Source organism: Arvicanthis niloticus, chromosome 24 (genome assembly GCF_011762505.2).
Source record: "Arvicanthis niloticus isolate mArvNil1 chromosome 24, mArvNil1.pat.X, whole genome shotgun sequence".
Classification (NCBI taxonomy): Eukaryota; Metazoa; Chordata; class Mammalia; order Rodentia; family Muridae; genus Arvicanthis; species Arvicanthis niloticus.
The window spans coordinates 38,474,289-38,489,992 of NC_133432.1; the positions used below are offsets into that span (position 1 = coordinate 38,474,289).

The 15,704-nt window shown below is 47.2% G+C and overlaps 1 protein-coding gene across 9 annotated transcripts in view; it reads right to left on the minus strand.

The window, feature by feature from the left end:
- Window positions 1–15,704, minus strand: part of Pnpla6 (patatin like domain 6, lysophospholipase) — a 29,797-nt gene that overhangs the window by 12,039 nt on the left and 2,054 nt on the right. For 6 of the 9 annotated variants that reach the window (XM_076923800.1, XM_076923802.1, XM_076923799.1 and 3 more), the window contains 13 exons: window positions 15,498–15,595; window positions 11,548–11,688; window positions 11,296–11,455; window positions 10,773–10,853; window positions 10,508–10,636; window positions 10,222–10,302; window positions 9,962–10,127; window positions 9,588–9,671; window positions 9,053–9,162; window positions 8,771–8,938; window positions 8,597–8,674; window positions 424–629; window positions 26–157 (listed from right to left, as the gene is read on the minus strand). In XM_076923800.1, the coding sequence (XP_076779915.1) occupies window positions 26–157; window positions 424–629; window positions 8,597–8,674; window positions 8,771–8,938; window positions 9,053–9,162; window positions 9,588–9,671; window positions 9,962–10,127; window positions 10,222–10,302; window positions 10,508–10,636; window positions 10,773–10,853; window positions 11,296–11,455; window positions 11,548–11,688; window positions 15,498–15,595 (1,634 nt within the window). The remainder of the gene's footprint in view (window positions 1–25; window positions 158–423; window positions 630–8,596; window positions 8,675–8,770; window positions 8,939–9,052; window positions 9,163–9,587; window positions 9,672–9,961; window positions 10,128–10,221; window positions 10,303–10,507; window positions 10,637–10,772; window positions 10,854–11,295; window positions 11,456–11,547; window positions 11,689–15,497; window positions 15,596–15,704) is intronic. The other 3 variants (XM_076923801.1, XM_076923798.1, XM_076923804.1) reach the window with 1 other exon arrangement.

Consider the following 15,704-nt stretch of genomic DNA (forward strand, 5'->3'; position numbering starts at 1 on the left):
CACTGAGGCAGGACAAGGGTGGTACCTGTAGAGCGCGCGACCAGCCTCCACAGCTGTCCAGTCAATGGCAAAGTCCATCTGGCGCACGAAGGGGGACATCCTGGCAGCCACTGTGTGAGCTGCACTCAGCACCACACTGGGTTGTGCACGCATGATCCTGAAAGCAAAAGGGGATGTGGGACAATGCCTTCTTGGAGCACATTAAAAGGAATGAAGAAAATGGGTATTGGTTTGGGAGTAAAACAGAAAGAATTCACATCTGCCCTAGAAGGTATTGGGAGGTCTGATTGGGGGGGAGGGGAGACTACATCCTAACCTTCTAGAATGGGGTGGGGGAGTATGTTTTGGTCTCTTCCCCCTTGAAAAAAACTAACTGGGCTTCAGTCATCTAGGTGCCATACCTACCCCGTATCCAAGCCTTACTCATAGAAGTCGGATTTGGAGATCCGCAGGAAGGTGCAGTCTCTCTGGGCTCGTAGTGTGAAGATGAGGGGTTCCCCAGTGAGCACGGCCAGTTGTCCCACCAGCTCCCCTGGCTGTGCCACAAACAGGCACACTTCCTCAGCCTTGTCAATCATGCGTTGGTACACGTGCAGGCAGCCCCAGAGCACAAAGTGCAGGCTCACATCCTGTGGGGACAGAGGCTGGGAAATGAGATGAGCCGGCCAGAGAACTTCTCCCCTAAACTCAGGTTAGTGCACCTCACAAGAAAGCTTGAAAAAGGGTTAAGAAGAAAAGGCTACAGATACCGCCTATAATTAAGAGCTTGCCTAAGGCACAAGAAGCCCTGGTTTTCATCCCCGCTGCCACATACACAGACGTGGTGTTGCACACTAGAATCCCAGTACTTAGCATTCTGGAAGCTGAGGTAGAAATGCATGTGGAAGAGGGTTCAAGGTCACCTTTGACTGCATAGCAAGTTTGAGACCACTCTGGGCTATCTGAGACCCTGTCTCAACAACACAAGTAAAAGAACGAGAAAGAATAGAAACTGAGCAAGCCGCCAAGTGTGGAGAGTCACACCTACAATTCTAGCACTTGTGAGGCCGAGGCAGGAAGACAGCTTGAGTTTGAAGCCAGCCAGACCTACATGGGAAGGCCCTGTCTCAGAAATAAGATGGGATAAAATAAAATGAAAGAGGCTGCAGCACCGTTGATAAGAGTGCTTGCTTAGCATGTCGGAGGCCCCGAATTCCTACCACCATATAACGGGCAGGGATGCATGACTCCAGTCCTACCTCTCAACTCAAGGTCATCCTCAGCCACAAACCCAGTTCAAGACCAGCCTCGGATATGTGACACCCTGCCATAATTTAAAATGTAGCTCACCAGAGTGATTTCATAACACAGATGAAGCCTAGCGTTCCATCCCCAGCACCAGGTAACAGGTGCCCCGGTGCATATCAGCAGTCCTCATGATCAGAGAATGCAGACGTGGGAAAAGGGAAAGACTGGATGTGAACAATCAGTCTTTGCATGATGTCCAATGTAGTTGTTCCTAGGGACACCTTGTGGATACCAAAATTCTCAAAGCTTAATTCACCTGGACAAGATGGTGCTGGATTTGCCCAGAACCTGTACATATCACTCAGGAGACTCCTGCAGTCTCCTGCAGACTTTAAACTCTTTCTGGGCATTGATTTATACTCTAATATGTAGAAACTGCTACACTGTAGTGCTTAGGAAATGCTGTACCTGTCCAGTATAGACATAAATTAAGCCTATCTATGCTTTGTTTGTTTTTCTCTTCTAAGACAGGGTCTCACTATTACTTGTCTGGCCTGAAGTGCTATGTACACCTAGCTGGCCTTGAATTCTAGAAATCCACCTATCTCTGCTCCTAGAGTGCTGAGATTAAAGGCATGTGCTGCCATGTCCAGCCTTGTTTTCTATGATGGATTTTTGTTTTGTATGAGTGTTCGCTTGTATGTATATATGCACACCATGTGCCTGCCTGGTGCCTTCACAGTCCAGAAGAGGGCAATGGACCCCTGGATCTGGAATTCCAACAGTTGTCAGTTATGTGGGAGCTAGGGGTTGAACTTGTGTCCTTTGGAAGAGTAGCAAGTGCTCCTGAGCCGTCTCTCCAGCCACACCAAATCATGTTCAGTCCTTGCTGGTTGAAGTCTACAGACAGGATGATCTTATGTATTTACATCAGAATCTGCACCAAGGCCAGACACTACTAAAGGATCATGGAATTCTTAGCCCAAATTAAAGCCTATGAATTCTTTTAAAAATAAACCCAACAGGAGACTGTAAAAGCCTATACAGAGCCAGGCCTGTGACAGATGCCTGTAATCCCTGCACTTTAGAGGCAGAAAAAGGAGGAGGAGAAAGGCCTCTGTCAGTCATGTAGAGAGTTCAAGGTCATTCAGCTCCTTGAAAGACCTCAAGACCAGCCCAGGCAATGTGAGATTCTGTCTCACAAAAACAAAACAGAAGCATTTATGGAGACAGAAAGACTAGCGATTGGCAGGCCTGTGGTGAGAGGTTGGTAGCTAAAGGAGTGAGATCTTTTCAAGGTGATCAAATGTCTTCAAAACTGATCCCACAACTCACTGAATGTACGAGAACTCAGCAAAGTGTGCACTTTTAAATAGGAAAAGCATGTGAATTATAAACTACTATTCAATAATGGGGTCCCCCTTAAAAGATCCTCTTTGGGGCTTTTGCCACGACTCAGATTAAAGGCCCTTGCTTGCTCCCAAGAAAAATTCAATCCCTGGGTCCCACACAGTGGAAGGAGAGAAGTAGCTTTCAAAGGCCGTCTTCTGATCAACACATCTATGGTGTGGCATGTATGCCCACATATATACTCACATACAAAAAAAAAAAAAGGAATAAAAAACTTTAAAGCAGTAAGTCTCTGTTGCTCCTGTGTAACTATTCCATTTGATCCCCCAACCGCTTTTGTTTTCTACATGGAACATATTTCCTTCCATCCTAAGATACTTTAAAGTATTTTTCTTTTTTCACCTCCCCTCCCACCCAGTGCTGAGGTTTGAACAGTTTTCAGCCAGGTATGATGCTGAAGTCAGCACTCAGGAGGCAGAGGCAAGAGGGGTTCTGGTTCAGGGCCAGCTTGGACTACACAGTGAATTCTGGGCTAGCCTGAACTACTTGGGGACTCAGCATCGATAGGCAAGATGGCTCACGTGGTAAAGGTACTTGCTGACAAGCCTGACAACTCGAGTTCAATCCCAGGTCTCACATGGTGAAAGGAAAGACCAGGTTCCTCCAAGTTGTCCTCTGTGTGGACATTCAAAGGCTAGGCAGTGTCACTCCAGGACCTTTGCACAATTTGCTTTCTATCTAACCTGAACTTTCCTCCATCTATACCCAACTAACTTCCTCACCCTATCTCCTTCACTGGCAGTCAAATCCTTAGAGGCGCCGCCCTGTTTAATCCCGTCTTTCTAGTGCCAAGTGCTCGTTGAAGCTCTAAGCTCTCTGAGTTTACAAGGATGTATATGCACCTTTGAGTGACGCCCATCAGAACCGATGACTGACTTACCAAAGACATACCATGTTTTCTTACCTCTGTCTAGCAAGTAGGACAGGATCTTCAACATGGCAGATGCTCGGTAAATGTATCTCTCTCTGGTGGTTAGCCTGGCCATCAGACGAGCCCCAGCCCCACCCCTTTATAAATGAGGAAGTGAAACTACCCAGAGATGGGAAGAGCTTTCTCTGTCAACCTCACCAACCTGTCTGATGCCAAAGAACCAACAGTGCTGAGGGGGCGAAGTGAAATATACATACATGCCAGAACCTTCTAAGACAATTTCCAGGTAGCGTGTGGATTACATATGAGCATTACTAAAATCAGGCTATCACTTGTTACTGAACTGGGAGCATGTGTGTGCGCAGGTGTATGTGTGCATAGGCAAGCCAAAGGGACAGCCACGGGTGTTATTCCTCAGGTGCTGTCCATCTTTCTGTTGCTCTTTGTTTGAGACCGGGTCTCATTATGTGTCCTTGGCTGGCCTAGAACTCACAGAGATCTATCTGCCTTTGCCTTCAGAATACTGGGGTTAAAGGCATGTGCCCCTGCACCTGGCTCACTTTGTCTTCTGTTTTTTGAGACAACTTTTAACACTAGGACCCAGTGCTTGCTTAGGTTAGGTTGCTGCTCTCTCAGGTTATAAACATTACCCTGGTTTTTCATGTGGGTGCTAGGGACTTGAACTCCAATCCTCGTGATTACATACCAAGTGCTTTACCAACGAGCTGCCATTGATTGCCATCCCTAGATTAGGAACATTTCAGTGCAGAACTTCTTAGGGCCTTGAACAAGCTAATGAATTCACTCAGAATTTCAAAGAAAGGATAAAACAGCAGTTTTCAAAACCTGTTTCACCAGATCCCTTGTTATAATACAGGCTGAGAATCTCTTATTCAAAGTGCTTGGGACTAGAAGTGTTTTGTATTTTGAATTGTCCCCCTGTATTTCAGAATATTTGCAGAAGAAAAATGAGGTATCTTGGTGACAGGATACAGGTCTAAACAGGTTATTTTTGTCTCATATACACTTTACCTTAGGATAATTCTTTTTAGTTTACTTTTTAGAAATACTGTCTTTTATAGCCCAAGCTGGCCTCACTCCTGCTATGTAGTTGAGTAGGACCTTGAACTCTCCCAATCCTCCTGCCTCTACCTCCCTAGCACGGGGATTACAGGCAAATACCACTACATCAGGCCTTGAATTTTAATGTGGGAATGTGATCCTGGGGATCAAACTATCCTTGTGTTTACAAAACACACACCTTTCCAACTAAGTCATCCTTCCAGCCCCTTAAAGGTAATTTCATACACTATGTTTACTGCTTCTGTTTGACTTCAGTCTATCCCAGGTCAGGTGTGGACTTCCCTACTTATGATATCATGTCAACACAAGGTTTTAGATTTGGGAGCACTGTGGATTTGAAATTTTCCATTACGGATGCTTAGAGATGGTACAGAACCCTCATTAGGAAGATTCTTGTGTACAACGGGGTTTCCCAGAGTTGACACTATTGATAACTTTAGTTTGGATGATTCCTTCCACTGACTGGGGTTTCTAGGATCCTGGGACAAGGAGCAAACACATGATTCTCAAGTCATAGCAATCAAAAATTGGACAGGGTGTGTGCACTAGCAGCAATGGCTCAGTGGCTGAGAGTGCACAGAACTATTGTAGGGGACCCAAGTCTGCTTCCCAGGACCAATGTAGACTCAACCACAACTGCTCCTAACTCCAGATCCAAGGCAATCTGATGCCTCTGGTCTTGCTTACATGCAAATACCAACACACATTATTTTAAAAATTAAAAAAAAAATTGACACAGGGTCTTACTATGTAGACCAGGCTGGCCTGCCTCTGCCTCCTAACTGCTGGCACTAACAGTGTGTACTAACACACAATTAAAACAAATAGATCCATTTTTTAAATGCTGGAGCAGGGAGGTTGAGCAGTGGTAGAGGCAGAGTACTTACCTAGCTTGTGCAAAGGCCCTAGGCTAGCTCTCTCCCTCTCTCTGTGTCTCTCTGTGTCTCTGTCTCTCTGTCTCTGTCTGTCTCTGTCTCTCTCTCTCTCACACACACACACACACACACACACACACACACACACACACACACTGTAGTGGCTCATCTTGTGCCAAACTGACGCACGCTAGAGTCAACAGAGAAAAAAGGGCCTCACTTGAAGAAATGCCTCCATGAGATGCACCTGTTATGTAATTCCTCAATTAGTGATCAACGGCAGAGGGCTTGGTTCATTGTAGGTGGGGCCATCCTTAGGCTGGCGAGCCTGGGTTCTATAAAAAGGCAGGCTGAGTGAACAAGAAGAAGCAAGCTGGTAAGAAGAATCCCTTCATGGCCTCTGCATCAGCTCCTGCCTGCAGGATCCTGCCCTGTTTGAGTTCCTGTCCTGACTTCCTTCAGTAATGAACAGCAATAGGGAAGTGTAAGCCAAATAAAGCCTTTCCCTCCCAAAGCTGTGTGACCTCACTTCTTCAGTTCGTCCACCTGGGACCACACAGGACTGGCATGAGACTCATCTGACTTCCTCTCTTGAAAGGAGCCCATGCCTGCTATGAGCAGCAGAGGGGAAGACAGAACACCCCCATCGAGTGCCAGAACCTCTCAACGAGACAACAGGGAGCACACCCCACTTGACCGCCCCCAACTCATGTCCAGGTTCTCAGTATCTCTATCTCATTGCTGGCATCGACTGTCACTAAGGACACACCAAGCTATAAGGCCCTGTAAAGCTTTTCCTGGGCTGTCACCTTTGTACTGATGCAAGGAGCTGATTGATTCTTCTTATCTTCATTCTCATAGACTGAAGAAGCTGAGAACTTTCTAGTCTTTGGCCAGAGTCACACAGGGAATTGGAGACAAAGTGTGGGTTTCAACTCAGGGGTTGGGAACTGGCTCAGCTATTATTAGGACTTGCTACTAAAGTGTGAGGATCATAGTTCAGAGCCTAAATAAATGACAGGTGGGCATAGCAGACCACCTGTAATTCCAGTCTCAAGAGGGCACTGGATCGCCAGCACAAGCTAGCCAGAGACGAAGCGTATTGGTGACCTCTGTGTTGGAATGGAGATGTTGATGAAGGATAATTCCTGACACCTAACATGAGCTTCTAAATGGATGCATCTGTGTGTGTACATACATGCATTCATACATGCACCAACACAAGTGGGAAAAATATGTATGTGTGTGTATACACACCAACACCCCACACACACACACACACAAACATAAAAAATAGAAAAAAATGTAGATTTCAAGTCTCACCCATTCACCCATGTACTGGCTGGTTTTGTGTGTCAACTTGACACAAGCTGGAGTTATCACAGAGAAAGGCGCCCCCCTTGAGGAAATGCCTCCATGAGATCCAGCTGTAAGGCATTTTCTCAATTAGTGATCAAGATTGGGAGGGCCCACTGTGGGTGGTGCCATCCCTGGGCTGGTGGTCTTGGGTTCTATAAGCAAGCAAGCTGAGCAAGCCAGGGGAAGCAAGCCAGTAAGTAACATCCGTCCATGGCCTCTGCATCAGCTCCTGCTTCCTGCCCTGCTTGAGTTCCAGTCCTGACTTCCTTTGGTGATGAACAGCAATGTGGAAGTGTAAGCTGAATAAACCCTTTCTTCCTCAACTTGCTTCTTGGTCATGATGTTTGTGCAGGAATAGAAACCCTGACTAAGACAACCCGATTTCCCTCTTCCACATTTGAATGTGAGATCCTAGCCTCACAGTTTCTTCCCTTAGTGGGCCTCAGATCCCCCATAAAAAGAATGGAGGGATGGGGAGACATAGTGCCACACCCTTGATGCTGTTAGGAGGCTCAAAATGGCGCCTGAGGCCTACACAGCAGCAGTCCCACGAGTACAAGAATGGATACAGACAAAGGAACAGTACGGATGGAGCTGGGGTGTTGCTCAGTGGCAAAGCACTCACCTAGAATGTGTAAAGAGCTGAGTTCCATTCCCAGTGCCAAAATTACTAGAAGTAGTAACCCTGCTTATAAAGATAAAAGACCAACCTGTCTCCATGCCAAGTACCACAACCAAGGCAGACACAATTGATGAGTACTGTACCCTTCCTCTGTATTTTTCTTTTCTTTTTTTTTTTTCCCGAGACAAAGTTTCTCTGTGTAGCCGTGGCTGTCCTGGAACTCACTCTGTAGACCAGGCTGGCCTAGAACTCAGAAATCCGCCTGCCTCTGCCTCCCAAGTGCTGGGATTAAAGGCATGCGCCACCACTGCCCGGCCCCTCTGTATTTTTCTTAACACAGGTGAGAATCTATGGTCTCTGGGTCCACTTTACAGACACACACACTGATCTCCATTTTTATACAAAGATACAGAAGTAGGTTTTTTTTCTTGGTTTTTGGAGAGCAGGTCTCCTGTAGCTGAGACTACGAAGTCACTATGTAGCTGAGGATGACTCTGAATTGTGATCCTCCTGCCTCTACCTTCCCAGCGCTAGGGTGACAAGCATGCACCGCCACATTTAGCTTATGTTGTGCTGGGGTGAAACCCAGAGCTTCATGCATGCTGGGAGATCACTCGTCCAGCTGAGTCCTACTCCTCCCTATTGAATGAGCACCTATCCAAGCAGCCACGAAGGCTGGAAGGAGGACAGAAGATGGAGGTACACCACAGGATCAGGGAGGCCATAAGAGAGAGTCAGAGGTTGGGAATGCCGAGAGAAAAAATTCAGGGATGAGGGGTGAAGGTTTAGTGGCCCAATGGGAGTTGAGGTGAAGGGAGAGGGTGAAGATCATAAAACCCTGTCTGGCTAGGCCATACATGGTGGTGCACACCGTTAGTCCTAGCAGTCGTGGGCAGAGGCAGGTGGATCTCTGTGAGTCCAAGGCTAGCTTGGTCTGTACAGTGAGTTCCAGGCAAGCCAAGGATACATAGTGAGACCCTGTTTCAAAACAACACAACATATCCTCCCAGGGTAAGAGGCTAAAAACTACAGGGGTGAGAAGTTGACCACTGTCGAAGGAAAGCAGCAATCACTACATAAAGGTCAGGGATCAGAGGTCAGAGGTCAGAGGATGATATCTGGGTCCCACAGCTCAAGGGTCAGCCTTACCTGGTCTCCCTGGCGGGCTATGATGGTGCCAGCTTTGGCATGATGTAGCAATACTCTGCTGTTCAGTAGAGAGGGGTCCTGGGGAGGGAGAGGATTTGACATAGGCCCAGCCAGCCCTTCCACCTGCCTCTCTCATGCCCTGCCTCCCTCCACAGTTCTCCACAGCCTGCTCACCTCAATCCGCATCAGCTTGGCTAGCTCTCTCTTCGCAGCCTCAAAGATGCTGCTTGTCTGGCGGCCCTGGTAGGGCCCAAAGGGACATCCACCTGTGGCTGACTCATCTTCACAGTAGCTATATTCACAGGCACCTGCTGGTTGCTCCCGGAGCTCCTGAGTGGGGGTCTGGGTAAGGTAGGACTTGTGATTTCCTGTGTGCCCTCCCAACTGACCTTTTCAAGTGACTTGCCAACTGGCCAAGGGGGCTGTGGTGAGATGGGAGAAAAGAGAAGGCCTCACCCTAGGGGATGCTGTCTGAGATCCTCCAGATGCCTCTTCTTGAAGGGAAACAGATATCCGGCCACGCTCATAGGCCATGTCAAAGTCAGAACGAGGGCCACCTTGCAAGCCTATGCATGGAGGAGAGGCAACAAAAATGGAGCTGGGGTGGACCTCAATGATGAAGTATTTGGCTGGAATGCGTAAGGTCTTGAGTTCTACCCCCAGCTCCAAAGTAAGTAAGTTAAAAAAAAAAATAGGTTAGTAACCACAGCTATAACCAATACTAACTCCACGTTATTGCTGCAACCATGACAGACATGACTAATCGATGACCACACTTTACCTCTGCATCTTTCTTAACACAGTTGAGAAAAGAACGATCACAGAGCATATCCATCAAAAAATAAGAACCAAGGAAGTAGGATGTATACACTCATTTTGTAGGTAAGGATACAAAATCAGGACTGAAACCAGCATGTCCCAGATTCAAATCCAGACCCTTGTCATTTCCATACTGTCCACCCTTTACTTCCCACCCACCAGGGCTCCAAACCTGAGATATCTACTGGCATGGAGATGCAGCGGCTTAGTAGAGGGGCTGGGGGCGCTTCTAAGGACGTGGGCTTCACAGGATCCCCTGGGGAGAGATGAATGCTCAGGATCCTGCCCTCAAATCCCTAGGCCTCAGCTAGGACTAGGAAGAGTGAGGAACAGAAGGCACCTCTGGATCTAGGATCAATTTAAGTCTGCAAAATTAGGCTCAGTGAGTAAGGGTTTGGTACATCAAACTTGCTGACCGAGTTCTAGCTCTGAGACCCCCAAGGTAGAGAGAAAGAACTCCTGCAAGCTGCCATCTGACCCTCACTGCTTTCTATGGTGATGAAATAAATAAATGTTAGAGAGGCAGGTAGGGCCCACCTCACATACCTGCAGGCCCAGGCAGAGGAGCTCCAGTGGGGTCAAGGGGCCGGCCAGAGGTCTCTTTTGCGGTTTCCTCGGTACCTGAGGTGCTGACTACTCGTTTAGAGCCACGGACAGGGCTGGTTCGGGTTGGGAGGCCAGGGCTGGGGAACAGGCGTAGGGGCTGGATCTCCTGTGGTGGGAGTGGAGGGCAGAAAGCCATTCAAAGCACATCTAAGTGGCCCACATTGAGTCTCCACATCCTCTCATGCTTGTGTCCAACTCACATGGCTGAAGAGTTCATTGGTCAGACCCAGGTAATTGTGAAGGGCCAGGAAGGTGACTCTCTGCAGCCTCACCATGATAATCTGCAGGAATGAGGGCAGGACCAGGAGAGAGGTGTGGTCAGGAGAGTGAGCAGTCAGCGTCAGCAGCCTCCACAGAGGTCTGGCTGCTCAGGGGTGATAAGCAGTAAGTACTGCCTGACCACCATTGTGCTGATGCCCGGGATAAGCAGGATGGTACAAGGGTGTGGTGCTTTGCCAAGGTGGAGGAGGCGAAAGGCTGGCTGACCTGCACCACTCTGACCAAACTCTCAGGGTACTTGGTGAAGACAGCGGAGAAGGCCTCTACAGGGAGTCTCAGCACTGTAGAGTCCCGTGCGGCCCTAGCTGACACAGTCCGCTGGGGATGCTGGTGACCCTGGGAGACGTGTGGGAAGAAGAGATGAGATCAAGACCTGTGAGACCGTTCCCTGCTCTTGCACCCTTCTTGGTTCAAACAACAGGAGCAGCATCAGGGCCTCCCCTCTTCTACCCGTCTGAAAACTATCACTCACCGTGATGACATCAAGGATGCTCAGAAGGCTGTTGACGCTGTCTCCCGGAACCACCTCCTTCACCACACACTCCTTCCCATCCTGAAACAAGGGGCCACATACCAATGCCAGCCTCCTCCTAGTGGCTGCCACTGGACCTCACCTCTGACTCACCCCAGTAATTACTGAATTCACAAACCTCCTAACCAGTTGCTGCTTCCTGCACATCACTCTCTCACCATCTGTTGGATCTTCCCAAATGGTCACTCAGTCCTCTGACATTTCTATAGCATTAGAATTAGAGCCCTGAGCCCCACACATAATAGGCCAGCACTCATTAGTGAGCACTTTGCTGGGGGATTCTAGACAGGGGCCCTACCACTGAGCCCCACCTGCGGTCCCTCACTGGGTAAAGGCTCTACTATTAGGCTCCACACTAAGCCATCATTAACCTGACTTCTGACTACACATCCCCAAAAGCGGTATCTAACTCCAGAAATGCCCAGTGCCTAGCCTCCCACAGTGGCCCCACAGGGTCACTCACAGGCCCAGGTAGACAGAGCTCCAACAGCCCATCTTGAACCACGTAGATGCTGGCATCTGGCTGACCAGGCCGAAAGACGTAGTCCCCCTGCCCGAGACGCTGGAAAACCATGTGTCGGCAGAGCTCCAGAAAGAGTGGCTTCTCAAAGTGACCCAGTACCCTATGAGATGGACGGTGCGAAAGGAATGCAGGAGGTCAAAGTAGTCCCAGGCTCTGAAGGAACCCTCAAAACACCCAGGCCCCGACACTTACCGAACATTCTTAAGCATGTAGAGTACCTCAGAGGGCAGGTGGGAATTGGCCAGGTCTCCCTCTGTGAGGTCAGCCTCCAGCACCGAAGGTGGGGGCTCCTTCCTTTGTAGGGTGGGAGTCTCCTTTTGGATACGCAAGATCCTGATGGAAGGTTAGAGCAGTGGTTCTCAACCTTCTGATGCTTCGGCCCTTTAATACAGTTCCTCATGCAGTGGTGACCCCCGACCACAAAGTTATTTTCGTTGCTACTTCACAATTGTAATTTTGCTACTGTTATAAACTGTAATGCAAATATCTGACATGCAGATGGTCTTGGATGATCCCTGTAAAAGGGGTGTTCGACCCCCCAAAGAGGTCACAACCCACAGGCTGAGAACTGCTGGGTAACAGAAGGCTCGAGCAGAACTAGGGCACCCGTTTAATTCTTCCCTTTGGTTTATACAAAGCAAACACCAGCCTACTGTCCAGATCAGGCCCTCTTCTTACCTTTATATTAAATTTATTAGCACACTGCCATGTTAATTCATTCATGTATTACTTATGGCCACCTTCTCACTTCAAAGGCAGAATTGAATAGCCAGCACAGAGACTGTGTATGTCCCACAATACAGTCCTAAAATGTTTATCAGATGCCCTTTTACAGAGTAAACTCAGGATGTACACTTCAGGGACTTCTATCCCCCAGTCACAGAGCTCTCGCATGGACCCTCTAGTTTCTTAGGAGTTTTATTTTATTCATTCACAATTTCACACAAATATCTAATGTGCTTTGATCATGCCCTCTGCCATCCTTCCTAACCCGATCCCCTTTCTGCCAGACCCATTCATTTCGGGAAGTCCCCTTCCTACTTTCATGAGGTGCTCCGTTTGTTTTTGTGGCCCACTGGGTTTAGTGGGGGGTACTTGCATGAGCATGGCTTGGGGGCTCTTTACTTGAGCAAAGGCAACTTCCTAGTGGTGACACCACTGAGGGCTATGGCTCAAAGCAAACACTTGACATACCTCCTCAGGAGGGGGAGCCTCAAGAACCCTGTTCCCTGAACTCTACAGTTCCAATGTGACTGAACCCTGAGATTTAGGCTCATGGCACTCGTAGTTGTCACAGGAGACCTGAAAGTTATTTCAGCCAGGCTAGCCAAAACCATCACCTGCAAGTTCAGTGAGAGACTCCGTCTCACTCACTAAGGCTGACAGCAACAGATCAGCACACCTGATGTTCTCCTCAGTCTGCCCACACACATGGTCACATACATCACACATACCTACACACTAAATTAATTAATTAAAAAAAGAAGGCAGGAAAGAGAAACAGAAGGGAAGAGAAGAAAAAGTTAAAGCAAAGAGAGAGAGAGAGGAGAAACAAAAGGTCCATGAGATAGCTTCCTCTCAGGTCTTAGTGAACCCTACTGTAACTTTTCTGATCCTGACAGATAACCTGAGCTACCCTCTTCCACTGTGGAGAGTTTAGGTACAGATGCTCTGCTAGGGACTTGGGGGAAACTGCTTTCTGAGTCAAAGTGGCATGAGGCAGGCCCCGTCACTAGCACAAGAGTCCTGAGATAGACCCTCTCATATGAATTAAATTCAGTGATAAGGAGAGACCTAGACAGAACTCTTTCATTTTGTCCTTATTGTTTTGTTAGTATTTTTAGGCAGTGTTCCTTGTAACCCAAGATGGCATTAAACTTGGCTAAGTAGCCAACGATGACCTTGAACTCCAGATATTCCTGCTTCCACTTCGTCAGTCGAGAGATAGCAGGTGTGTGCCATACCAGGCCTGGAAGAATTCTTCTATCAAGGAGACCAAACCATCTCCTGGCTCACCATTCTGAGATAATCATCCTGAACTCAAAAAGACTCCATTAACATTAACATTATGTGATTACCACAGCCAATTCATGGTTCAGAAAAGCTAGAAATACACTTTTGTGTGTGTGTTATGTGGTGTGTATGTGTGTGTCTCTGTGTGTGGGTGGTCTATATGTGTATGTGTGTTTGTATGTGGTGTGTATGTGTGTGGTGTGTGTAGTATGTGGGTGGGGCATATATGTGTGTGATGTGTATCTGTGTGTGAGTATGTCTGTAGGCCAGAAGACAACCTCAGTTGTAGTTCCTCAGATACTGTCTACCTTATCTGGTTGAGACAGGGTCTCTCAGTGGTGTGGAACTCACCAAGTAGGCTGTGCTGGCCAGTCAGTGAGTCCAGCTCCCCAGGGCTGAGATAATAAGTGAGCTACCATACTCAGATATTTTTTTTAAATGTGAGTTCTAAAGATTAGACCTAGATAGTGTTATTTGCAAAGCAAATACTTTACCAACAGTCATTCTACCAAAATCATAAAAAGATCTGTGATACCGTGGCGTGTCATAGAGTTCAAGGATGGCCCCCTGGTGTTAAATACACTCTTGGACAAGACCTTCAGGTAGACCTCATGATGAAAGAAGATCCCAGAACCATTTCTTAACTTACAGAGATCCCTAGAAGCGCCTTCTCAAAGACAGTGATAAATATGAGATAACCTTCCTAACTTTCTAATGCAAAGGAATTATTTCCTTAAAAATCCAAATTTATATTTGTTTATCTAATGTGTGTCTGTCTGTCTGTGTGTGTGTGTGTCTATGTGTGTTGTGTAGGTCAGAGGACAACTTGCAAGAGTAAGTTTTCTCCTTCCCCTATATGGGTCTTAGGAATAGAACTCATGTCTCCAGGCTTGACAGCAAGTGTCTTTACCCACTGTGCCATCTTACTGGCCCATAAAGGAATTCTGAAATAGGTAAGCATGATAGGCAAGGGTCTGTTGTTCCAGTTACCCAGGAAGCTGAGAAAGAAGAATCACACGTTCAAAGCCTGCCTGGGCTATAGAGAAAGTTCAAGGCCAACCTGGATAACTTTGCAAGACCTTGTCTCAAAAAAAAAAAAAAAAAAAAAAAAAAGACATAGGACTTAAGTTTAGCTCACTGGCAAAATTGCTTGCCTACCATGGCCAGTCTCTGAGTTTGACACTGTGCACCACAAAGTAAATTGAATAAATTAAAAAAAAAAAAAAAAAAAAAGTAGGGCCAGCAAGATGGCTTGTGGGTAAAGGTACTTTCTGCCAAGCCTCACAACCCAAGTTCCATCCCTGATATCCACATGGTGGAAGGAGACAACCAACTGCCATACACATGCTATAAGATGTACACACCCACATACAAACACATACACAATAAATAAATTTTAAGTAATAAAAAACTCAATAAAGTAAGGGCTAGTGATATAGTTAGTGGCAGAGTGCTTGTTGCAAAAAATGAGTGAATGAATGAATGAACGAATGAATAAATGAATAGGGATGTGGCTCTGTTAGCAGCATGCTTGCCTGGCATGCAAAAACGTCTTGAATTTAATCCTCAGGACCATATAAACTAGGCATACTGACACATACTTATAATCCCAACACAAAGGAGGACCGGAAGCCAACAAAACAAAACAAACCCAAGCAAACAACAACACACACACATACACACGTATACCCTTGAGATAGCTCCCCAGGGCAAAAAACTATAAAGGGTGAATGACGCAGACAACTCCAAGAGAGATGCTTTCCTATATGGACAGAATGATGCCCCTGGAGAACAGAACTGAAAAACAGCCCTCCTAGCTAGCCATACAAATATCTGATATTGCTACCAGGTGTAGATTCCTAAATATGCGGCAGATAGTCTCCAGGGACAGGGAAACACTGAGACAAGCCTTAAGTGACAAACATGCCCACACCAGAAGTGTCACGTCTGGGGTGACAGAACTCTGAGATAGCCCCTGCCAAGTGAGAGCCTTGAGATGTCCCTCTGCTATGGGAATATTTCCCAGACAGTCCATATGAACTTCTCTGAACAGAGAAGGACTCTGAAATACAAACATTCCGGTGTGAGTTGACCCGTCTGGCACCCAGTACACTCAGTGTCAGCCTTACTTCTTGGCAATGTTAAGCATCTTCAGTTTCTTCTTCATTCGGGGCCGGGAAGTGGTGGAGACTGATGTGTCCACCAGGGACGAAGTGGATTGTGACACCTGGGAGAATTTAGAATATTGAGTCATTTGGGGAAAGAGGAAGGGCTGATCTAAGGAGACCTTAATAAAGGCAGAGATGTCCACTATTAAGTGTAAATAGGAAAGGGCA